This window comes from Zonotrichia leucophrys, unplaced genomic scaffold (assembly GCF_028769735.1).
Source record: "Zonotrichia leucophrys gambelii isolate GWCS_2022_RI unplaced genomic scaffold, RI_Zleu_2.0 Scaffold_34_1600103, whole genome shotgun sequence".
In the NCBI taxonomy this organism is placed as follows: domain Eukaryota; kingdom Metazoa; phylum Chordata; class Aves; order Passeriformes; family Passerellidae; genus Zonotrichia; species Zonotrichia leucophrys.
The window spans coordinates 1,095,177-1,117,018 of NW_026992239.1; the positions used below are offsets into that span (position 1 = coordinate 1,095,177).

At 66.7% G+C, this 21,842-nt stretch overlaps 6 protein-coding genes across 10 annotated transcripts; 3 read left to right on the top strand and 3 right to left on the bottom strand.

Annotated features, from left to right (window-relative positions):
* Positions 1 to 9: 9 nt before the first annotated feature.
* Positions 10 to 3,133, bottom strand: POLR2G (RNA polymerase II subunit G). Its single transcript, XM_064737031.1, has 8 exons — positions 3,006 to 3,133; positions 2,715 to 2,824; positions 1,887 to 2,046; positions 1,514 to 1,564; positions 1,053 to 1,118; positions 718 to 789; positions 357 to 390; positions 10 to 181 (listed from the first exon to the last, which is right to left on the bottom strand). Exons 1-8 carry the CDS (start codon positions 3,015 to 3,017, stop codon positions 168 to 170), a joined length of 519 nt encoding a protein of 172 aa, XP_064593101.1. The 5' UTR covers positions 3,018 to 3,133; the 3' UTR covers positions 10 to 167.
* Positions 3,134 to 3,636: 503 nt separating this feature from the next.
* INTS5 (integrator complex subunit 5) lies at positions 3,637 to 7,371 on the bottom strand. Its single transcript, XM_064737071.1, has 2 exons — positions 7,016 to 7,371; positions 3,637 to 6,414 (listed from the first exon to the last, which is right to left on the bottom strand). Exons 1-2 carry the CDS (start codon positions 7,066 to 7,068, stop codon positions 3,678 to 3,680), a joined length of 2,790 nt encoding a protein of 929 aa, XP_064593141.1. The 5' UTR covers positions 7,069 to 7,371; the 3' UTR covers positions 3,637 to 3,677.
* Positions 7,372 to 7,467: 96 nt separating this feature from the next.
* FIBP (FGF1 intracellular binding protein) lies at positions 7,468 to 11,929 on the top strand. The gene is made up of 11 exons (XM_064737072.1): positions 7,468 to 7,581; positions 7,880 to 7,966; positions 8,188 to 8,386; positions 8,666 to 8,792; positions 9,123 to 9,223; positions 9,592 to 9,725; positions 9,955 to 10,063; positions 10,354 to 10,417; positions 10,687 to 10,773; positions 10,886 to 10,983; positions 11,349 to 11,929. Exons 2-11 carry the CDS (start codon positions 7,882 to 7,884, stop codon positions 11,416 to 11,418), a joined length of 1,074 nt encoding a protein of 357 aa, XP_064593142.1. The 5' UTR covers positions 7,468 to 7,581; positions 7,880 to 7,881; the 3' UTR covers positions 11,419 to 11,929.
* Positions 11,930 to 12,180: 251 nt separating this feature from the next.
* Positions 12,181 to 16,378, top strand: LOC135460303 (EGF-containing fibulin-like extracellular matrix protein 2). Of its 4 annotated transcripts, XM_064737083.1 has the most exons (11): positions 12,181 to 12,201; positions 12,425 to 12,527; positions 12,767 to 12,815; positions 13,175 to 13,402; positions 13,737 to 13,856; positions 14,048 to 14,164; positions 14,277 to 14,396; positions 14,748 to 14,861; positions 15,309 to 15,441; positions 15,571 to 15,757; positions 16,014 to 16,378. In XM_064737083.1, the coding sequence occupies exons 2-11, from the start codon at positions 12,429 to 12,431 to the stop codon at positions 16,239 to 16,241; spliced, it is 1,395 nt and encodes a 464-aa protein (XP_064593153.1). In that variant the 5' UTR covers positions 12,181 to 12,201; positions 12,425 to 12,428; the 3' UTR covers positions 16,242 to 16,378. The 4 variants fall into 4 exon arrangements, with proteins under 4 accessions (XP_064593153.1, XP_064593155.1, XP_064593152.1 ...); XM_064737082.1 differs by lacking the exon at positions 12,181 to 12,201 and having other exon boundaries at positions 12,300 to 12,527; XM_064737085.1 differs by lacking the exons at positions 12,181 to 12,201; positions 15,309 to 15,441 and having other exon boundaries at positions 12,293 to 12,527; positions 16,014 to 16,153.
* A 455-nt stretch (positions 16,379 to 16,833) lies between these two features.
* On the bottom strand, positions 16,834 to 19,892 carry ZFPL1 (zinc finger protein like 1). Of its 2 annotated transcripts, XM_064737086.1 has the most exons (8): positions 19,762 to 19,892; positions 19,140 to 19,256; positions 18,950 to 19,061; positions 18,608 to 18,801; positions 18,345 to 18,408; positions 17,896 to 17,988; positions 17,511 to 17,622; positions 16,834 to 17,082 (listed from the first exon to the last, which is right to left on the bottom strand). In XM_064737086.1, the coding sequence occupies exons 2-8, from the start codon at positions 19,239 to 19,241 to the stop codon at positions 16,914 to 16,916; spliced, it is 846 nt and encodes a 281-aa protein (XP_064593156.1). In that variant the 5' UTR covers positions 19,242 to 19,256; positions 19,762 to 19,892; the 3' UTR covers positions 16,834 to 16,913. The 2 variants fall into 2 exon arrangements, with proteins under 2 accessions (XP_064593156.1, XP_064593157.1); XM_064737087.1 differs by lacking the exon at positions 17,896 to 17,988.
* CDCA5 (cell division cycle associated 5) lies at positions 19,770 to 21,814 on the top strand. Its single transcript, XM_064737088.1, has 5 exons — positions 19,770 to 19,975; positions 20,198 to 20,289; positions 20,446 to 20,475; positions 20,849 to 20,926; positions 21,447 to 21,814. The coding sequence occupies exons 1-5, from the start codon at positions 19,855 to 19,857 to the stop codon at positions 21,525 to 21,527; spliced, it is 402 nt and encodes a 133-aa protein (XP_064593158.1). The 5' UTR covers positions 19,770 to 19,854; the 3' UTR covers positions 21,528 to 21,814.
* The last annotated feature ends 28 nt before the right edge of the window (positions 21,815 to 21,842 follow it).

A 21,842-nucleotide genomic window follows, 5' to 3' on the forward strand; every position in this document is an offset into this window, starting at 1 on the left:
AGGCGCAAAACGGGTGAAAAAAACCTTTTATTTGGAATGTGGAGGGGAAAGGCAGAGCCCCACCAGCTCTGGGGATGGCCCTGCCACCAGAACCCCCCAAAACTGGGGACAGACCCCCAAAATTGGGGGGGCACAAATGGAGGAGGGGTCGCGACTGCTGCTGGGGCTCAGCTGACGAGGCCTGGGGGCAGAAGGGGAAGGGATGAGGGTGGAGGGATCCCAAATCCCCCTCCCCCAAATTCCCCTGGGGGTGCCCCCAGTCCCAAAAGCTCCCCGAGGACCCCCCAAAATCCCCCCTGGACCCCCAAGACCCCTCTGAGACCCCCAGAATCCCCCCAGGACCCCCCAGAACTCACCCAGGTAATCGTCCATCAAGGAGCCAATGGCAAACTGGGGGGGAGAGGAACGAATTTCAGGAATCCCCCCCAAATTTTGTGATTTTCCCCCAGAATATCAGGATTTCCTCCTCAAATCCCAGAATTTTCCCCAATTTTGGGCTTCCCCCCCCCCCCCAAATTTTGGGATTTACCCCCCCAAAATTTGAGATTTTTTTTCCCAGATTTTCAGGATTTCCCCCCAGATTTTGGGATTTCCGGCCCCCAAATGTTGTGATTTTTTTCCCCACATTTTGGGATTTTCCCCTCTAAATTTTGGACTTTCCCCCCCCCCCCATTTTTGGTTTTTTTTCCCCCATTTTTGGGGTCCCCCCTCACTGACGATGTCGTTCTTGTCCACGCGGGTCCCCACGATCTTCAGCCGGATCTCATCGTCCTGCTGGATCACGATGTCCTGGGGGGGACAGACGGACAGATGGACATTGGGGACCCCCTGAGACACCCCAGACCCTCCCAAGAACCCCCTGAAGCCCCCCAGAAGCCCCCAAGATGCTCCCAAGTACCTCCAGACCCCCCTGAAACCCCCCCAGGACCCCCCCAAAACCCCTCAGAACCCCCCAGGATCCACAAGACCCCCCCAGGATCCCTCAGGACCCCCCCTAAACCCCCCTGGGACCCCCCAAAACGCCCCAGGACCCCCCAAAGACCCCTCCTCACCTCATCGACGGTTTTGTAGCAGGGGGGGTTGGAGTTGGGGTCGAATTCCATCTCGGAGGGGATGGACTGGGGGGAAAGGGGGCGTCAGGGGGGATCTGGGGGTCCCCGGGAGTCCCCAATGGGATCCTGGGGCACATTTGGGGTCCCCAGAGGGATTATGGGGCAGATTTGGGAGATTTGGGGTCCCCAGAGGATTTTGGGGCAGATTTGGGAGATTTGGGGTTCCCAAAGGGATTTTGGGGCAGATTTGGGGTCTCCAGAGGGATTTGGGTGGAAATGGGGGGGTTGAGGGGTCAGGGAGGGCCCCAGGAGGAGTTTTGGGGTCCCCTCCCCCACTCAGTGGCATTTTTGGGTGTCCCCTCCCCCTTTTGGGGTGTCCCCTCCCCCCGGTGACATTTTGGGTGTCCCCGCCCCTTTAGGGTTGTCTCCGCCCCCTTTTCGGGTGTCCCCGCCCCTCTCACGTGGCGGGAGATGAAGCAGGACATCGGCCCGATCTCGGTGAACAGCCCGACCTGGGCAAATGGGGCAAAAAGGGACAGAAATGGACAAAAAGGGACAGAAAGGAACAGAAGGGGAAAACAGGGTTAATAAAGGGGTAAAAAGTGACAAAAAAGGCACAAAAAGGGACAGAAAATGGGTGGAAAAGGGATGGGAAGGGGGGTCAGGGCCCTGCAGAGCCCCAGAATTGTCACCTGGGTGACCCCAAAACACCCTCAGGACCCCCTAAACCTCCCCGGAACCCCCCAAAATCCCCCCGAACCCTCCCGAGACACCTCGGGGTCACCCCCAAAGGGTCACCTTGTCTCCCTGTGTGACCCCAGTGTGACCCCTGACCTTGTTGACCTGGGTGACCACGGCGTCCACGACCTCCCCCTTGAAGGGCCGGAACACGATGGCCTTGTAGCGGACGGGGTAGAGGACGAACCCCCGGCCGGGCTGGATCACCCCAGCCCCAATGTTGTCAATGGTGGTCACTGCTATAACGAATCCGTACCTGAAACGAGATTAATTGGGTTTTATTGGGATTTACTGGGGTTCCCTTGTACTGGACAGGGTAAAGGATGAAACCACGGCCGGGCTGGATCACTTCGGCTCCAACATTGCCAATGGTGGTGACAACAATGACAAATCCATACCTGTAATAGGATTTATATTAAATTTATTGGAATTTATTGGAGTTTGTATGAAATTTATTGGTATTTATTGGGGTTTTATTGAGGTTTATTGGAGTTTATTTGTGCTTATTTGGATTAATTTAATTGGGACTTACTGGGGTTCATTAGGGTTTATTGAGATTTATTGGGATTTGTGCGAAATTTATTGGGGTTTATGCGAAATTTATTGGGGTTTATTGAGTTTTTGTGGGCTTTTTGGGCCATTTGGGATTTTGGGGGGTGTTTGGGGTGACCCAGAGGCATCTCAGCAGAATTTATGGGGATTTTGGGGGTTTTAGGGTGGATTTGGGGGGTCCCGGGGGTGTTTTGGGTTCTTTTGGGGCCGGTTTTTGCATTTTTGGGGTTCTCGGGATACCGGGAGGTCCCGGGAGGATCCCAGGAGTGTCCCAGGGAGGGATTTTGGGTTTTCCGCGGGTGGTTTTGAGATTTTTGGGGCTGTTTTTTGGATTTTCGGTCCCTCCCGGTCCCCCCCGGTTCCCGCGCTCACTTCCCGGTGCAGGTCCCCTCCACCTCGGTGAAGAGTTTCTGTTTGACGGTGTTGAGCAGGTTGGGCCCGAAGTACCGGGGGTGCAGGAGGATCTCGTGCTCCAGGGAGATCTGCGGGGGGCACCGGGAGGCAGCCGAAGTTACCGGGAGGGACCGGAAGTTACCGGGACCGCTCCGGCAGGGCCCCCAAGGGCGGGAACACCCCCGGGACCCCTCCCCGGTGTGACATGTGACCCCCCGGTGTGACACGTGACCCTCCCGGTGCCGCACGTGACCCCCCGGTGCCGCTCACGTGGTAAAACATCCTCGGGCCGCCGCCGCTTCCGCAACGCTTCCGCTTCTGCCGGAAGTGACGGAATCCCGCCAGCGAGCGCGGCGCTGATTGGTCGCCAAAGCGCGAAGCCCCGCCCACCAAGATGAGAGACGTACTCAGGGAAGGGGCGGGGTTACAGCCCGAGAGAAGGCGGTGATTAATTGGTTTTGAGCGATGGGCGGGGACAGGCGGGTGATTGACAGGGCGGGGAACGGGAGTGCCCTGAGAGTGCCAAAGACCCCCAGGGACCCCCGGGAGCCCCCAAAACATCCCCGGGACCCCCAAACCTTTCCCTAAATCCCCTCTGGACACCCCCAAACCCTCCTGAGACCCCCAAACCTTTCCCCGAACCCCCTCCCAACCCATCTGGTCACCCTCAAGGACCTCCTCGTCACCCCCAGACCCTCCTGAGAGCCCCAAAACAGCCCCGGGACTCTCCTGAGACGCCCCAAACTCCCCTGGGATCCCCAAACCATTGCCACCAAGCCATCCAGACACCCTCAAGGACCCCCCAAACACCCCCAGCCCCTCCCAAACTCCCCTCGAGACCCCCACACTCCACACCGTTCTCTCTTTTCTTTCTTTTTATTACAAATCTGTATCTCTGCCTCCCCTGACCCCCAAACCCCCCGCACCCCCCGTTTTGCCCCCTCAGGGGTAGAACCTTGCGGCCAGCAGCCCCAGGCGGTGGATGTTCCTGTGCAGCACGGCATGCAGCACCGCCAGGTGTTTGCTGAGGTCGCCGTCCCTGCCGAAGTCCCTGCGGAACACGCCCAGCTCGGGCTGGAAGGTGAATTTCTGGGGCAGGGGGCTGTTCTCGCGCAGGTAGCCCCACACGCTGAGCAGCAGCAGGTGCACCTCGAACGGCGCCAGCTCGGGGAACAGCTCGTGCATGTTGCCCAGCACGGGGGGCAGCAGCGAGCCCTCGGCCAGCAGCGCCACGAGGGCGCAGGACGCGCGCAGGTGCCAGGGCGAGGCGCCCGTGCTGGGGTCCCTGCAGGCGTCCCAGTGCGCCACCAGCCCGGCCAGGAGCCCGCGGAGCAGCACGGAGCAGTAGCACAGCGCGGGGTGCCCGCCGGCCACGAGCCGCAGCAGCGGGAACAGCAGCGGGTGCTGCCGGAAGCGCCGCAGGATGCGCAGGTCCCGCTCCACCGTGGCCCGGGCCAGCTCCTCGGGCGGCCAGGCCAGCTCGGCGCCCGCGGCCTCGGGGCACACGGCCTCCACAAGCGCCGCCGCCACCGCCTTGGCGGCCTCGGCGGGGCCGGAGCCGCGGCAGCAGCGCAGCAGGAGGCTCAGGAAGGTCTGCGTGTTGCGGTTCAGCTCCTCGGGGCTGCGCTGGCCCAGCCCAGCGTGCGGTTTGAGCCCGCGGCCGATGACGCCGGCGTGGAACACGGACCAGACGCCGCCCGCCGTGGTGAGGCCGGCGGTGAAGCACTGGTTGGTGTCCAGCAGTGACACCGGCGGCGGTGCCGGGGCGGCCTCGGGGCCCGGCGGGTCCGCGCTGCCCCCAAACAGCTCGGCGTTGTGCCCGCCCAGCGCGCCCTCCACCAGCTGCGCCAGCACAGCCTTGGCGGCCGCGGGGCTGACGGCGCTGAGCCGCGCCAGCAGCCTCACCCCGGGTGCCAGAGCGGCGGCGTCGCCCCGGCGCAGCCCCGCGAAGAAGCCGCGCACGGCGGCGCGCACGGCGGGCAGCAGGTGCGCGGGGGGCAGCGCGCGGGGCAGCGGGCACGCCGCCAGCAGCCGGCACGCCGCCTCCGCCACCTCGGCACGCGGGTGCAGCAGCAGCTGCGCCAGGTCCGGCAGGTGCCGCGCCAGCGCCGCGCCCAGCGCCGCGTCCCCGGGCTCGCCGTCGTCGCCGCGCGGCTGCAGCAGCAGCGAGAGGTTGCGCAGGAGCTGCGCCAGCTGCGGCTCGGGCAGGCGGCCGGCGTGGATCTGCGCCACGGCCGCGGCCACGGCGGCGGGCAGCGGGTCGGGCAGCACGGCGCGCAGCCCCGCGTGCAGTTGCGGCGCCAGCGCCAGCTCTTCGGGCGTGCGTGCCAGCGCCAGCAGGTAGAACAGCGCCTCGGCAGCGCCGTGCGGGGCCGAGTGCACGGCCAGCAGCGCCAGCAGCTGGTGTTGCCACAGGCAGCGGCGCCGCTCCAGCCGCAGCGTGTCCTGGCACAGCTCCCGCACGTGCGGCCGCAGCGCCTCCAGGAAGGGCACCGGACGCGCTGGGCACTCGGCCAGGCTGGCGGAGCTGCGCGAGTGCACCAGCTTCTGCAGGTGCAGCAGCAGCAGCTGCAGCAGGCGCTCGCAGGCCTCGCGCACGCCCTCATGCAGCGCCGGGCCCGGTGCCGTGATCACCGAGGCAGGCGCGGCCGTGGCCAGCAGGAAGCGCAGCGTGCGCAGCGCCCCCGCCGAGGTGTGGCACAGCAGGTGCACCACCACGCCCACCACGCCTTCCAGCTCGTCCCGGGGCACCGAGGAGAAGTGCTGGTGCAGCTGGTTGAGCACCGGCGGCTTGAGGGAGTCCACCAGCTCGGGGGACACGGCGGCCAGCAGCGCCGGCGACATGAGCGCCAGCTGCAGCAGGAAGGGCACCGTGGCCTTGTGGTGCTCGCGGGGCGAGCCCAGGCTCTCGTGGAACATCCGCAGCAGCTCCTGCTTGATGCTGCCGGCGTGCCGCGAGGCCAGGTGGCCCAGGATGCCCACCACCGAGGCGATCTTGGGCACGCGCTTGTCGCCTGCCGTGCCCGCGGCCTCGGCGCCGCCGTGCGCGCAGAAATCCTTGAGGCCGCAGGACAGCACGCGGCTGATGATGGTGCCGGGGAAGGAGGAGCCCACGTGCGCCACCACCCAGTCGAAGTGCGGCGAGTGCTGCACCGACGTGTCCAGCAGCGCGTCCACGCACGCGTCGGGGCAGCTGCCCACCATGGCGGCCAGGCACTGGCTGTAGATGTCCAGCAGCGCCCGCGTGGCCGGGCACGCCATCCACAGCTGCAGCAGCTCGTTGAGGCTGGCGGCGGGCGGCACGCCGGGCCGGTTGGCGTACTTGCTGCTCAGCTGTCCCATCAGCTCGCTGGCCCACGCGGCCACGCCGGGCGCCCACGCCCGCGGGTTGGCGGCCACCAGCTCGGCCAGGGCCCGGCGTGCCTCCTGCAGCACCTCGGCACCGGGCGTGGCCTTGGGGGCGGGCCCGGGGGCGGGGCTCTCGCGCTGCAGCAGGTGCTGGCACACCTGCTCGTCGAAGAGGCCGCGCAGGTGCTGCAGGGCAGCGTGGCGGGCGGGCGGCAGGCAGCGCAGCAGGCGCAGGGCGCAGCGGGCGTGGGCCGGGGGCGACAGCGGGGTACCCTGGACAGGGTCCAGCCCGCTCAGGAACGCCTTCACCTCCTGGGACAGCTCCTGGGCGCTGGGGACAGAGGGGAAATGGGGTTAGAATGGCTTAAAATGGGGAAAAACGGGGTTAAAATGTGAATAAAATGGGTTAAAATGGGACACGGGGTCCAGCCCGCTCAGGAATGCCTTCACTTCCTGGGACAGCTCATGGGCACTGGGGAGAGGAGAAATGGGTTAAAATGGGGTGAAATTGGGAAAAATGTGAATAAAATGAGGTAAAAATTGGAATAAAATGGCTTAAAATAGCGGTAAAATGGGTTAAAAGAGATTTTAAATGGTTAAAAAGGGGTTAAAGCGGGGTTAAAATAGGCTTTAAAAAATTTAAAACGGGTTAAAAAGGAGGTGAGCGAGACTCCCAGAGGAGTGAGGGAAGGGGAGGGGGGGGCTCCAACTGGGGGGGACAACGGCGGGATGGGGGAACCGGAGGGGAACCGAGGGTCGGGCCCAGCTCCGGGGGTCGGGTCCGATTCCGGGGGTCTCTGAGGGGCGGGACCGGTCCCAGCTCCGGGGGTCGCCGCTCCCATCCCCGGGGAGGTCCCGCCGTCCTCCCCTCCCCACCCCGCGCTGCCCCGCTCCCTCGGGCTGTCCCGGTGTTCCCGTTTTCCCCCCGGTACCTGAGCGGCGGCCGGGGGGGGCTGGCGGCGCCGGGGGGGTCGCACAGCGCCATGATGGTGGCGGCGGCCGGGCCGGGCGGCTGCGCATGCGTTGAAAGAGTCCAGCACCGGAAATGCCCCCCGCCCCTGCGGCCCCGCGCCTTGGTTCCGCCCCTCTCGCGGCGTCACCGTGAAAAGGGTCCCCCTGGGGGGGGACTGGGAGGGGCTGGGGGGACTGAGGACTGGGATTTGGGACACTGGTGCCAAACTGGGGACACTGGGAGGGACTGGTTTTATTGCTTTTTAGTGGCTTTCACTGTTTTTCCTGGAGCTGCTTTTTTCTTGGACCAGTTTTTACTGCTTTTTACTGGGTTTTTTGCCGATTTTTTCTGTTTTTTACGGATTTTTACTGGTTTTACTGGTTTTTACTCTTTTTTACTGGGAGGACCCGGGGGGCGGGGTTCGCGATCCGCGCGGGAGGTGGGCGTGGCTCGCGCGCCGCTGCTCGGCCCAGTCCGTGACGTCATATATTCGAGCACGTGACGTCATCGCTGTGCGCCGCGGGAGGAGCGCGCGGGACGGCGCCGGTCGGTGGGGGAGGGATCTCGGGGGTGGGGGAGGGGCTGCCCCGGGTGGGGGAGGGGTCCGAGGGGCGGGGCCCACTGCGGCCCAGCTTGGGGGAGGGGCGGGCCCAGTTTGGGTTGGGGTGGGGGGCAATGATCCCAGTATGGGCCAGTTTGGGTTGGGGTGGGGGGCAATGATCCCAGTATGGCCCAGTCTGGGCTCAGGGGCTCCCAGTGTGGAGTCAGCGTGTCCCTGACAGCAGCTCTGGGGACATTTGGGCCCATTTTGGGGCCATTCGGTGACGTTTGTGCTGTCCCTCAGCCATGAGCAGTGACCTGGACGTGTTTGTGGGGAACACGACACTGATCGATGAGGAGGTGTACCGGCTGTGGCTGGACGGACACTCAGGTATGGCAGGGACACACCTGGGGACATTGGGGACACGCCTGGGACACACCTGAGCACACCTGGGGGACATTTGCTGTCCCCAATATCTCCAATGTCCCCAGGTGTCCCCAGTGGCCGCGGCCGTGGCCCGGCGGCTCCACGGCGGTGTCCTCGAGCGCGAGGGGACGTCGGTGGCCGTGTCCCTGTCCCCAGTGTCCCCAATGTGTCCCCACTGTCCCCAGTGGCCGAGGCGGTGGCCCGTCGCCTGCGGGGCGGGGTCCTCGAGCGCGAGGGGACGTCGGTGGCCGTGCTGCAGAGCGACACCCGCGACCACTACAGAACGTTCCAGATGCTGGAGCGGCTCCTGCACGCCCCCCCCCGGCTGCTGCAGCAGCTGCTGTTCCAGATCCCCCCCGAGAGACAGGCCCTGCTCGTGCAGAGGTACAAACCGGGATAAAGTGGGACAGACTGGGAGGGACTGGGGGGGACTAGGAGCACTGGGAGCTGGTTTTCCCCTAATTTCTCCCCCATTTTTGGGGTTTTTCCCTCACTTGTTCCCCATTTTTGAGGTTTTCTCTTAGTTTTTATGGTTTTCCCCCCTATTTTTGGTTTTTTTTCCCTGCTTTTATGTTTTTCCATAATTTGTCCCCATTTTGGGGGTTTTCTCTCCCCTTTTTTGGCATTTTCTCACAGTTTTGGGGTTTTTTGCCCCCCCGCCAGGTACTACGCCTTCGACGAGGCGCTGGCCCGGGAGCTGCTGGGCAAGAAACTCTCCAAGGGCACCAAGAAGGAGCTGGACGAGGTCAGCGCCCGCACAGGGGTGGGGATCCGCAGCTGCCGCCGCCAGGTGCGCCCTGAAAACAGGGAAAAACACCCCAAAAATGGGGTGGAAACCCAAAAAACTGGGGGAAAACCCCCAAAATGGTGAGCCCTGAAACGGGGAGAGAAAAAACACAAAAATCTCGGGGAAAAATACCCCAAAAACTGGGAAAATCCCAAAGATGGGGGTCTGGGGCGTTGCACCTGGGGGTGCTTTGGGGCACTGACCCCCTCTGTCCCCCCAGTTTGACAACGTCAAGAGGGTTTTGGGGTCTGGGGGGGGGTCCTGGGCAGGTTTTGGGGTCTGGGGGGGCCCTGGGGGTGTTTTTGGGGCGCTGACCCCCCCCTGTCCCCCCAGTTTGACAACTTCAAGAGGGTTTTCAAGGCGGTGGAGGAGCTGCGGGGGCCCCTGGCCGAGAACATCCAGCAGCTTTTCCTGCTGCCCCCCGCCCTGGCACGGTGAGGGGGGGCACTCTGGGGGTCCTGGGGGTCTGGGGGGGTCCTGGGGGGGTCTCTGGGCTTGGGGGGGCTTTCAGGGCCCCGCAAATGCTCCCATGGTTGGGGGGTTTGCCCCATTTTTCCCCTCAGGAACTACACCGCCATTGTGTTCTTTGGGTTTTGGGGGTATTTGGGGTTTGTGGGGGATGTTTTGGGGGATATTTAGGGTTTTGGGATTTGTGGGGGGTGTCTAGGGGATGTTTTGGCGTGCCCTGACCCCCCATTTTCCCCACCAGGGACTACGCCGCCATCGTGTTCTCCGGGATTTGGGGTTTGTGGGAGAGGTTTTGGGGTTTTTTGGGGTGCCCTGACCCCCCTTTCTCCTCCAGGGACTACGCCGCCATCGTGTTCTTCGCCAACAGCCGCTTCGAGACGGGCAAGAGGCGCCTGCAGTTCCTGAGCTTCGGGGACTTCGCCGCCTGCGCACAGAGCATGATGGCCCACTGGAGCCAGGGGGCTTTGGGTACCCAAAAACACCAAAAACACCCCAAAAAAACCACCCCAAAAAACCACCCCAAAAACCCCTAAATCCCCAGAGCATGATGGCCCACTGGAGCCAGGGGGCTTTGGGTACCCAAAAATGCCCATGACCCCATTGTCCCTGTGACCCCATGACCCCGGTGACCCTGCTGACCCTGTCCCTGTGACCTCATGACCCCGCTGACCATGATGTCCCCACTGTGTCCCCACAGCCCCTGAAGCAGCCGATCCCGACGGGGACCTGCCCAAGTCGTTCCTGCAGGACCTGAAGGAGCTGAAGGTGCTGGTGAGCGACAAGGACCTGCTGGACCAGCACAAGAGGTGACACCGGGGACGGGGACAGGGACGGGGGACAGGGGACAGGGACACCCCTGGGGACACCCCTGGGACGGGGATAGGCCTGGGAGGGAGACGGGGACAGGGACAGGGACGGGGACGGGGATGGGAGGGGACAGGACAGGGACACCCTGGGATGGGGACTGGGACACCCCTGGAATGGAGGCCCCGATTTTGGGGGGTCCCTGGGTGGGGGTCCCGATTTTGGGGGGGGTCCCTGGGTGGGGGTCCCGGTTTTGGGGGTCCCCAGCCCCCCCAACCTCTCCCTCCCCCAGCCTGGTGTGCTCGGCCCTGCGGGGGAAGATCTCGGTCTACAACGAGCTCGAGGCCAATTTCAAGGTGAATCCCCCCCAAAACGGGGGGTCCTCGGTGGGGGGAGGGGTTCTCAAAGCCCACGGGGGCTGCTGGAAGGGGGAGGGGCTCCTCCAAAATCCTGGGACCCCCCAAAATCCCGGGGACGCCCCCGTGCACGTTTGTGGGGGAGGTTGGGTGGGAGGGGAGGGAATTTAGGGGGTCCCCAACGCCCCCGCTGGGTTTCTCCTGGCTCTGGGGGTCCCCAATTCCCCCCCCAGGTCTGGGGGTCCCTGACACCCCCCGTGCCCCCCCAGGCTCTGTCGCGGGCCCTGGTGAACGTGGGGGGGAAGCTGACCCACGCCCGCGACGTGCGCGACTTCTTCGTGGACCTGGTGGAGAAGGTGAGGGGCACCCCAAAAACCACACCCCCAAATTGGAACCCAGAACCCCCCCGGGGACTCCCCTGGAGTGGGACCCCCCCCAGATCCAGGTGGGTTTTTGGGGTCCCCCCAGGTGATCGAGCCGTGCCGCTCCGACAAGTGGAGCCCGGGGGACCTGAGGCTCTTCCTGACGCACTACACGGCAGCACCCCGAAACCTGCCGGGGTTCAGGTGAGCCCCAAAACCCAGAAACCCCCTAAAACACCCCATAAACTCCCCCTGAACCACCCTAAATCACCCCGAAACTTGCCGGGGTTCAGGTGAGCCCCAAAACCCAGAAACCCCCTAAAACACCCCATAACCCCCCCGTAAATCACCCCAAATCACCCCGAAACCTGCCGGGCTTCAGGTGGGACCCCAAACCCAGGAACTCCCCAAATCTCCCCCCAGGAGCCTTTAGGGGAGCCCCAAAGCCACCTAGAACGGGGCTGGGGGTGGTTTGGAGCTCCGGGGGTGTTCCCTAAAAGCGAGGGATCCCCCAGATCCCATTTGTGCCCCCCAAAAATCCCAAAATTTAATTTCTGCCCGTTCTGCAGGCACCAAGCGCTGTGGGAGCGCTACATGGCCGCCATCAGCGCCTGCCTGCTGCGCATGTACCACGACTGACCCCAAACTGCACCCCAAAAATGGGGACAGCCTCAAGAGCTGCACCCCAAACTGCACCCCTGAAACGGACACAGCCCCAAAAACGGCGTCCTGAGGATGCGGCGCCCCTGGGAAAGGAAAGGATCCAGAACCTGCAATGACCCCAAAATGGGGGTACCCCAAAAGCTGAAGATACCCCAAAAGCTGCGCTTGGGCAGCCTCCAAATATGGGACCCCAAAAAGGACAGGAAATGTGAAAACCCAACGGGCCGAGGATGGAGCATCAGCACCCCAAAATTTGGGTGTTTGGGGAACCTGCAGGAAAGGACCCCAAGCACCAGGACACCCCAAACCTGGGACACCCCAAATCTCGAGGAGCAGCAGTGGCAGCGCCCCAAAAATTGGGACATTGGGAACAGGGAGACACCAAAAAAGAGGGGACCCCCAAATCCGGGACTCCCCAAACCAGGGGTGCCCCTCCCGTGTGACCCCAAAAATTGGGGTGGGGGTGCAATAAAGAGCCGGAATCGAGGCTGAGGTTGGGCCGTTTGTCGGGGGGGGGGGGGGTCCCCAAAATTTTGGGTTTGGGGTGGGAAGGGCAGAATTTGGGGAGGGGTCCCAAAATCTCAGCGGGGTCCCTAAAATCTGGAAATGGGGAGAGGGAGGGAGGAGGCCCCAGGTTGTGGGGAGGGGGGAAAAGGGGGGGAGCACTGGGGTGGGGGAGGGGCTTTCCCGCGCTCCGGGGCCAATTTTGGGGAGGGGGCGGAGCTTTTGAGCCTGGGGGCGGGGCCAGAGCTGAGCAGGGTGAGTGAGGCCGCAGGGGCTTCTGGGGGGGGGTCCTGCGGGGGGCTCACACCCCATCCCCCCCCTCTGCGGTGCCCCTGCGGACGCCCCTCCCCCACAAAGACGCCCCTCCCTCCCCCCCGGAGCCCAGAGGGGCTTTGGAGGGGGGGAGGATGGATTGGGGGGAGGTCCCGGACCCTCCGGGGGGTCGCGGAGTTGGGGGTGACCCCGTGCCCCCCCCCAGCGCCATGGGCCCCCCCGCGCTGCTCTTCCTCCTCCTCCTCTCGCTCGGCGCCAGCGTGGCCCCCGCGGCCCCCCCGGACCTGGAGGAACCCGAGGATTACGCGGTGGGGAAGGGGAGATCGGGGGGCGGGGCGTGGGGGGGGGTCCTGACTCCTCCCCAAACCTTCCTGCCCCTCCCCCAACACCTGAACCCCCTCCCCAAAAACTCCTCGGCCCCTCCCCAAACTTCGGGAGCCGCTGTGGGGGAGGGGCTGGGGCGGGGCGGGGGGTCGGGGGGGGTCGGGGGCTGGTTTTGGGGGGGTCGGGGGTGGTTGGGGGGGTGACCCCCTCTCGCCCCCCCCAGGAGTGCAGCGATGGTTACGAGTGGGACCCCGAGACCGAGCACTGCAAAGGTGGGTGAGGGGATGGTGGGGTTTGGGGGGGTCCGAGGGGTTTGGGGGTCCCGGCGTCCGTGGGAGGCGCTCGGGGGTGATTTTGGGGGGGTTGGGTCTCCCTGGGGGCTTTGGGGGGTCCGGGGCAGAGTTTGGGGGGTCCCGGGCAGAGTTTTGGGGATGGGTTCCCCTCTCGGGCCGTGTTCTGGGTCGGGGTCTCCCCTCTCAGGCTGTTTTTTGGGGGGGTTCCATGGCCCCTCTCGGGCAGTGTTTTTGTCGGGGTCTCCCCTCTCAGGCTGTTTTTTGGGGGGGTTCCATGGCCCCTCTCGGGCAGTGTTTTGGGTCGGGGTCTCCCCCCTGACGCCCCCCTCGCCCCCCAGACGTGGACGAGTGCGCGGTGGGGTCCCCGCCGCCCTGCCGGGGCTCCATGAAGTGCCTGAACCATTTCGGGGGGTACCTGTGCCTGCCCCGCTCGGCCGCGCTGCTCAGCCCAGGGCCCGGCCCCGGCCCCGCCCCGCCCCCCGCCCCGCCCCCGCCCGCCCCGGCCCCGCCCCCCGACGGCCGCTGCCCGCCCGGCTTCGGCCCCGCCCCCGACGGCACCTGCGCAGGTAAAGGGGGCGGGGCCTGCGGAGGAGGGGGGGGCTTGGGTGGATGCAAATTGGTGGGCGGGGTGGAAAGGGGTGTGGTTATGTACATGCAAATCAGTGGGCAAGGTGGAAAGGGGTGTGGTTAGGTGGATGCAAATTGGTGGGTGGGGAGGGGGGCGTGGTAATATGGATGCAAATCAGTGTGCGGGGCTGCGGGAAGGGGCGTGGTTATGGAGTTCCCCATTTCGGGGGGATTCCCCAGGGTCAGGGTCCCCATTTCGGGGGAGTTTCCCCATTTCGGGGGTCCCCATTTCGGGAGTCCCTGTCTCCCCCTCCTCCTGTGCCCCCCCTCCAGACGTGGACGAGTGCGCGGGGCCCCCCCCGTGCCGGCCCAGCCAGGAGTGCATCAACGTCCGGGGGGGCTTCGAGTGCCGCTGCCCCCCCGGGTACCGGCACCGGGACACCGAGTGCGTTGGTCAGTGCGGGGGGAATGGGGGGGGTCTGGGGGTGTCTGGGGGGATTTGGGTGGAATGGGGGGGTTTGGGGGGGGGGTTTCAGCTGAAGGGGGCTGTGGGGATCCCTGGTGTGGGTGGCTGTGGCTCCCAGGGGTGTTCACGGGCTGGTTTCGGGTTGGTTTGGGGGTGAATTTGGGCGTTTTTGGCGCAGACGAGGACGAGTGCCAGTTCCGCTGGTGCCAGCACAGCTGCGCCAACTCCCCCGGCGCCTTCTCCTGCCGCTGCCACCCCGGCTTCAGCCTCGGCCCCGACGGCCGCTCCTGCCTCGGTCAGAGCCCCCCCAGCCCCGCCGGGACCCCTCCCCGGCCCTGCCGGGGGTCCGGGGGCAGGTGAGGCCCCCCGACCCCGCCTCAAGCCCCGGGGTGTCCCTGTGCCCGCAGACGTGGACGAGTGCTCGATGGGCGCCCGCTGCTCCCAGCGCTGCCTCAACACCTTCGGCTCCTTCCGCTGCCGCTGCCGCGCCGGCTTCGCCCTGGGCCCCGACGGGCACCGCTGCCTCGGTAAGCCACGCCCCCCGCATCCGGGACACGCCCACTGGGTAAATGGACCCGCCCCCTAGGGTCTGGATAAATGGGCACGCCCACCGCAGCAGGGACACACCCACCACGGCCGGGACACACCCAGCAGGGTCGGGGTAAATGGACACGCCCACCAGGGTCGGGACACGCCCAGCTGGCCTGGACACTCTGCCCGCCCCGGGGGTCTCACCAGGGTTTTTCTGTGCCCCCCCCGGGGGTCTCACCTCTCTCTCTTCTCCCCCCCCCCCCCGACCCCGGGGGTCTCTCTCTCTGTGCCCCCCTCACCCGGGGGTCTCACGGGGGTCTCTCTCTTTGTCCGCCCCGGGGTCTCAGACGTGGACGAGTGCCGAGGGGAAGTCCGGTGCCAGCACCGCTGCCAGAACCTCCCGGGGGGCTTCAGCTGCGTCTGCCCCCCCGGCTACACCGAGGAGGAGGGGCTCTGCAAGGGTAGAGGGGCTGGGGGCTGTTTGGGGGGGCTCTGCAAGGGTAGGGGGGCTCGGGGGTTTTGGGTAGAGTTTGGGATCCTGAGGGGGGGCTCCGCCGGGGTAGGGGGCGCTGGGGAGGGGGTGGGGGAGATTTGGGGGATGATGGGGGTCTCTGGGGCTGTTTGGGGGGGTTTAGGGTGGGTTTTGGAGGTTTAGGGGGACTGGAGTGGGGTTTGGGGGGGCTCTGGGAGGGCTTGGGGGGATTTTAGGGGGGGGTTGGGAGTTTTGGGGGGCTTTGCGGCCGTTGGGGACTGGGGGGCACCAGGGTAGCGGGGGAGCCGTCTGTGGGGGGTGGGGGGGCTCTGGGCACCTTTGAGGGGCTTTGGGGGGCTCTGGGACTCTGGGATTGGTTTGTGGGAGATGGGGGACACTGAGGGGGGGGGTCTCAGCCCCCTTCCTCCCCCCCCAGACCGGGACGAGTGCTCAGAGGGCTCCCACGGCTGCGGGGGGGCCCAGAGCTGCCTGAACACCTTCGGGGGGCACCTGTGCGTGCCCCGGGAGCTCTGCCGGGGGCCCTATGCCCCCCACCCCCTAAAGAACGGGTACGGACCCCTCCACACCCCCCAAAATCCGGGGGGGCTCCCCCTCACCCACCCTGGCGGGGCTCCTGGCAGTTTTGGGGGTCTCAGCTTTGGGGGCCCCCCCTCAATTCTCCATTTTGGGCCCCCCAGGACCTGCGTGTGCCCCGGGGGGGTCCCGGGCTGCGCCCCCCGCCCCCACTGGCTCCTGCACCGGTTCCTGGCGCTACCAGAGACCCCCGAGGCGCCCACCGGGATCTTCCAGCTCCGGCACCCCCCGGTCGGCGACCCCCAAAGGCTGCGGCTGCGGGGGGGCCCCCCCGGGACCTTCCGGCTGCGGGTACGGGGAGAGGGGGGGCGATGGGAGGGGGGGCTCTGGGGGGGTTTGGGGTCTTTGGTGTCTCTGGCTGTATTTGGGGAGGGGGCTCCAGGGTATTTTGGGGGGTCTCTGGGCATCTCTGGGGTCTCTTTGGTGTCTCTGGCTGTATTTGGGGAGGGGTCTCCGGGGTATTTTGGGGGGGGGGGGCGTTAGGTGAGAATTTGGGGTTCATTCGGGCGGAATTGATGTCTTCGTGTGTGGCCCCGCCTCCCCGCAGGCGCTGACCAATCACAGCTCGCTGCTGGAGCTCGTGCGCCCCCTGGCGGGCCCGCGGCAGCTGCTGCTGGAGGTGGAGCTTCTGCGCCCGGGGCCACGCCCCACGTCCGAAGCCACGCCCCTCAGCACAGAGGGACCGCCCCCCGGCCCCTGGGACCCGCCCCCTCCCACTGGGCGGTGCCTGGCTTTGCTCCGCCTCCATCTGTCAGTGGGGGCCCACCCATTCTAGGTGGGGGGAAATCCCCAAAAATCCACTGGGAACCCCAAAAAAGCCACTGGGACCCCCCAAAATCCCCCCAGGATCCCCCAAAAATCCACGGGGAGCCCCAGAAATCCACTGGGACCCCCCAAAATCCCTCAGGATCCCCCAAAACTCCACTGGGACCCTCAGAAATCCACTGGGACCCCGAAAAATTCCACTGGGACTTCCCCAAAATCCCCAGGACCCCCAAAATCCCCCCAGGACCCCCAAACCCTCCCTGGGACCCCCAAAAAATGCACTGGGACCCCCCAAACCCCCCAGGCCCCCCAAACTGTGCCCTGGCACCCCCAAAGAACCCCCAGGGACCCCAAAAAATTACTGGGACCCCCAGTATGGGGGCAAAGAACGAATGTCCTGGTCAGTTTGGTGTGCTGGGAACTGGGAGGGACTGGGACAAACTGGGATGAACTGGAGGGGCACTGGGAGGGACTGGGGGCAACTGAGGAGGGACTGGAGTTACAGGACAAACTGGGAGGCACTGGGAGGAAATTGGGGAGAACTGGGGAGGGACTGGGATGAACTGGGGGGAACTGGTGCCCCCCAAGGACCACACCGACGCTTCTGCCTCCCCCTCCACAAAGAGGCGCCCTTTATTTGCCCTGCCCAACCGCGGAAGCTCCGCCCCCAGCGGGGGCGTGGTCAGTGCCCCACCCGCACGTGGGGGTTGTTGAGCGGCTCGAGGGCGGGGTCGGCGTCGGCCACGCCCCTGGCCAGGCTGGCCAATAGGATCAGGAGCAGCGCGAAGGCCGCGGCCCCGCCCAGGCACAGCGCCAGCAGGGGGCGCTGCGAGAGCGCGCGGGGGCGGCACCTGCGGGGGGGGCACAGGGTGGGGGGGGGCACAGAGGGACCCCGAGAGATCCCCAGGGACCCCCAAAGGAACCCCCAAAGAGATCCCCAAATGGAACCCCAATTGGTGCACAATGGGACCTCCAGAGGAACCCCATGACCCCCCCACAAGGGACCCCCCAATGGGACCCCAATTGTGCCCAGAGGGACCCCCCAAAAGGGACCCCAGGGGTGCCCAAAGGGACCCCATGACATCCCCAGAGGACCCTGAATGACCCCCCAAAGTGCCCCCCAGAAGGATTCCATGACCTCCCCTAAAGCGACTGCAATTGACCCCCACAAAGGGACCCCCAGCCCCCCCAGGGGAGCCCCAAACCCCAGCCGGGAAGCCCCCAGACCCACCCCAGCCCCAGGGCAGCCCCCAGACCCCACTGCAGCCCCCAGACCCACCTGAACCCCGGGGGCAGCCACGCCCGGGGTCTCCTCCGATATTTTTTCTCCTCCTCGTGGTCGGGGGGTCTCCAGGGCTCGCGACCCCCCAGGGGCTTGCGGGGGGCGGAGCCTGGGCAGAGCGGGCGGAGCGACCCTGAAGCCCCGGCCCCCAAAATGCCCAGCGTGGGGGGGTCCCAGCCCCAGCAGTCCCTGCAGTCCTTGCAGCCCCCAGACTCACCCAGCTCCCCCCAAAGCCCCCATACTCACTCCACCCCCCTGGCCCACCCAGCTCCCCCCAAAGCCCCCAGACCCACCCCAGCCCCTTCTGAAGCCCCCAAACCCACCCCAGCTCCCCCTGAAGCCCCCAGACTCACCCAGCTCCCCCCGAAGCCCCCAGACTCACCCGCGTGCAGCGTCGGGGTCTCCCCTCCCCCCATGTGCACCACGGCGTGGGGGCTGGGGGAGCTTGGTGGGGGCTCTGGGGGGGTCACGGGGGCTGTGGGGGCAGAATTGGGGTTGGGGGCTGCCCAGGGGAGTCTCTGGGGTGGTTTTGAGGGTCCTGGGATGGTTTTGGGGATCCTGGGGTGGTTTTGGGGTCCCAGGGTGGGTTTTAGGGGTCTTTGGGGTAGTTTTGGGGTCCTGGGGTGGTTTTGGGGCCCCTGGGGTGTTTTGGGGTCCCAGGGTGGTTTTTGGGGGTCCCTGGGGTGTTCTGAGGGCTTGGGGGCTGTTCCTGGGGGTGTTTTCGGGGTCCTTGGGGTGGTTTTGGGATCCCAGGGGGTGTTTTTGGAGATTCTGGGGGTGTTTTGGGGGTCCAGGGGCTGTTCTTGGGGTGGTTTTGGGGTCTCCCCTCACCATCCCAGCCCCTGTCTGGCTCCGGGCACGTCTCAGGCTCCGGCGGCGCCTCCGAGTCCTCGATCTGGGGGGAGATTGGAGGTGTCAAGGGGGTCTGGGGTCTCTCAGGGGTCACTCTGTGGGTCTGGGGTCTCTCAGGGTCACTCACCAATGGCAATCCCAGCCCAGGCCGGGCCCAGGCCGCTGTACAGAGCCATGGGGCCCTGCAGGCTGGGGGGGCTCACTGGGGGTCTGGGGGCTCTGGTCACTCAGGGCTCACTCACCAATGGCAGTCCCAGTCCGGGCCGGGCCCAGGCCGCTGTCCGGAGCCGCGCCCGCAGCGCCTCGGCCACGGGGCCCTGCAGGTTGGGGGGGGGGAACAGCGCCCCCCCGCACTGGGGGCAGCGGTGCCCGGCGGGGGCCGTGTGGGGGGGCAGCGCCCGAGCCCACCCCGACAGGCAGGGCCAGTGAAACACATCTGGGGGGAAAATGGGGGGTCAGGGCACACCCAGGAACCCCCTGGAATGCCTCCAGATCACTCCCAGCCTTCCCTGGAGCCCCCCCAGGCCCCCAGACCCCCCCAAAGCTCCCCAGACCGCCCCAAATCCCCTCAATTCTCCACCCACCGTAGCAGAGCAGGCGCACGGTGTCCCTGTCCCCCAGTGGTGCCTGGCACAGCGGGCACTGCGGGCTGTAGTCGCTGTCCTGCAGCCACTGCAGGTACGAGCGCACGATGCACTGCGGGGACAGGGGGGGTCAGCGCCGAGGAGCCCCATCCCGGAGCTCCCTGGGACCCCCCAGAGCCCCCAGCCTCACCTTGGGGTGGGCGCTGACCAGGCAGCTCTCGCAGACGTTGACGCGGTGCTCGAAGCAGAAGAGCGTGGTGACGCGGCGCTTGGGGCACTTGCACAGCCCCATGGCGGCCTGAGGGGGCTGGAAATTAAATGGGGGGGTCCTGGGAGGCTGCAAATGAAATGGGGGGGGGGGTCCTGGGGAAGAGTGGTGATGCATCGCTTGAGGCACTTACACAGCCCTATGGCGGCCTGGGGGAAAATGGGGGGGGGGTCTGGGAGGCTGAGGGGGTCCTGGGGGACTAGGGAGGGCTGAATTGGGGGGGGGGGGGGCGGTCTCGGGGGGCTGGGGCCCTCCTTGGCCACGAGAACATCCAGGACCCCTCCCCAGAAGAAGACCCCAAGACCCCCCCGCAGGAGAAGCCCCCAGGACCCCTCTCGCCCTCTCCTGCTGCCCGAGACCCCTCAGGAACCCCCGGGACTCCCCAGAGTCCCCCGCACACCAAGGGGACACCGCAAAGCCGCGCCCGGCGCTCCCCAGGATCCCCCAGCCCCTCCTGGAGCCCCCAGACCCCCCTGGAGCCCCCAGACCCTCCAGGAGCCCCCCAGACCCCCCCAAATTTCGCCCCCCTCCGCCCCCCACTCACACGTTCCTATGGCGACGCGCTGCCCCGCTGGCGCTTCCGGGTGCGTCGCGTCCTGGTGGCGTCACCGGCCGCCGCCGCGCGGCCACTCCCAACATGGCCGCTCCCCGTGCCTGCCGCGGCGCGCGGCGCGCGGCGATGACGCCACTTCCGGCAGTTCGAACCGCCATGGCGGGAGCTGGTGGCGGGCGGCGCTCGGCGGGGGCGACCCCGAGGGGTGAGAGGGGGTCCCGGGAGGGTCTGGGGTGTCCCCGAGGGGTGAGGGGGGGTCCTGGCGGGACTTGGGGGAGTCCCGAGGGGGGTCTGAGGGACACCTGGGTGGTCCTGGGAGCGTCCGGGGGGGTCCGGGGGCTCTGGGGGGTTTCTAGGAGGCTCGGGGGGCTCCCGGGGGTCCCGCCCCCCCGTCACTCCCTCCCATCTCCCCCTCCCCAATTCACAGTGACTCGGAGCAGCTCCCTGCGCTCGGTGGTCTCGGAACCGCGGGGGGGCCGGAGCCCCCGGGACCCCCGGAACCCCCGGGACCGCAGCCTCGTGAGTGGGGACCTGGGGGAGGCTGGGGGGGCACCAAGGGGTGGGGGAGTGTCTTGGAGGGGTCTCGGAGCTGGGGAGGTTTTGGGGGGGTCCCAGGCCGGGTTTTGCGGGGGTGGGGTCTCGGGGCAGCTCTCAGACCCCTCCCCTCCCCCACAGGACTTTGAGCGACCCCGACGGAGCCCCCGGGTGAGTTAGGGGAGGGGTGGGGGGGGGGGGTGAGGGGGGGTCCTGGTGATCCCAGGACCCCTCCCCACACTGAACCCCCCTCCCCCCCTCTGCCCCTCTCCCACAGCTGCAGAGCCAGAAGGAGAACGGCCCCTGCGCCCCCTCCCCCGTCTGTGCCGCCCCCTCCCCCTCCTGCGCCCCCTCCCCCACCCGTGCTGCCCCCTCCCCCCCGCCCTCCCCCCTCCCCTCCCCCCTCCCCCGTGTCCGTCGCTCCTACAGCCGCCTGGAGGGGGGGGCGGGGGGGCTCAGCCCGCGGGGGGGGCTCCCCCTGAGCCCCCTCCCCGTCAACGTGCCCCTCATCCCCCGCGAGCCCCTTTCCCTCCCGCCCCCCCAGATCCCCCCCCTCGGCCTTCCCGGCATCGGCCCCGCCCCCCCCGAGCGCAGGAGGAAGAGGAAGGTGACGCCCATCGACGTGAGTGACACCCCCGGGACCCCCCCACAGCCCCCAGGGACGCTCCCCGGGACTCCCCCACTGCTGGGACCCCCCCACAGCCCCCCGGGACCCCCACACTGCTGGGACCCCCAGGGACCCTCCCTAACCCAGGAACCCTCCCCATGCCACTGAGACCCCCAGGGACCCCCCCTGCCCCCTTGGACCCTCCTGATCCCCATTTCTCCCCACAGAGCCAACACTGCCCCAGCCCCCCCCGTTTCTCCCCCTGACCTTCCCATTCCCCTTGCCCTGCTGCTCCCGGCACCCCCCGGCCCCCTCACCCCCCCAGTGCCCCACAGACCCCCCCACAGACGCCCCCTGACCCCCCATCTGTGCCCCCCCAGGTGTCGGAGCTGGAGGCCTGGGCCGCCTCCATTGCTCACAGACCCTCCCTGACCCCCATTCCCCCGCATTTCCTCCTGTGTCCCCAGTGCCCCACAGCCCCCCACAGACCCCCCCTGTCCCCCCGACTCCCCATCTCCCCCTCTTTCCCCCCCAGGTGTCGGAGCTGGAGGCCTGGGCCGCCTCCATGAACGCGCTCTTTGAGGAGGCCGAGCGTTTCCACCTGGTCGTGGAGTGACCCCAGACCCCCAGAGACCCCCAGAGACCCTCAAGAGCTCAAGAGACCCCCAGGAGATCCCCGGGAGAGCCCCCCAAGACACCTGGAGACCCCTGGAAAGCCCCAAGAGCTCAGGAGACACCTGGAGACCCTCATGGGACCCCCGCCCCCCCCCCAGTGTGTGAGACCCCCCCCCCCAAGTGTGGGACTCTTCCCACATGTGAGGTGAGACCCCCCCCGGATTTTTCGGACCCTCTCGCGTACGCCCCCCGCCCCCGTTTGTTGTTTTTTCGTCAATAAATTCGGTGTTTTCCGTGGCCTAGTTGTGTAATGACG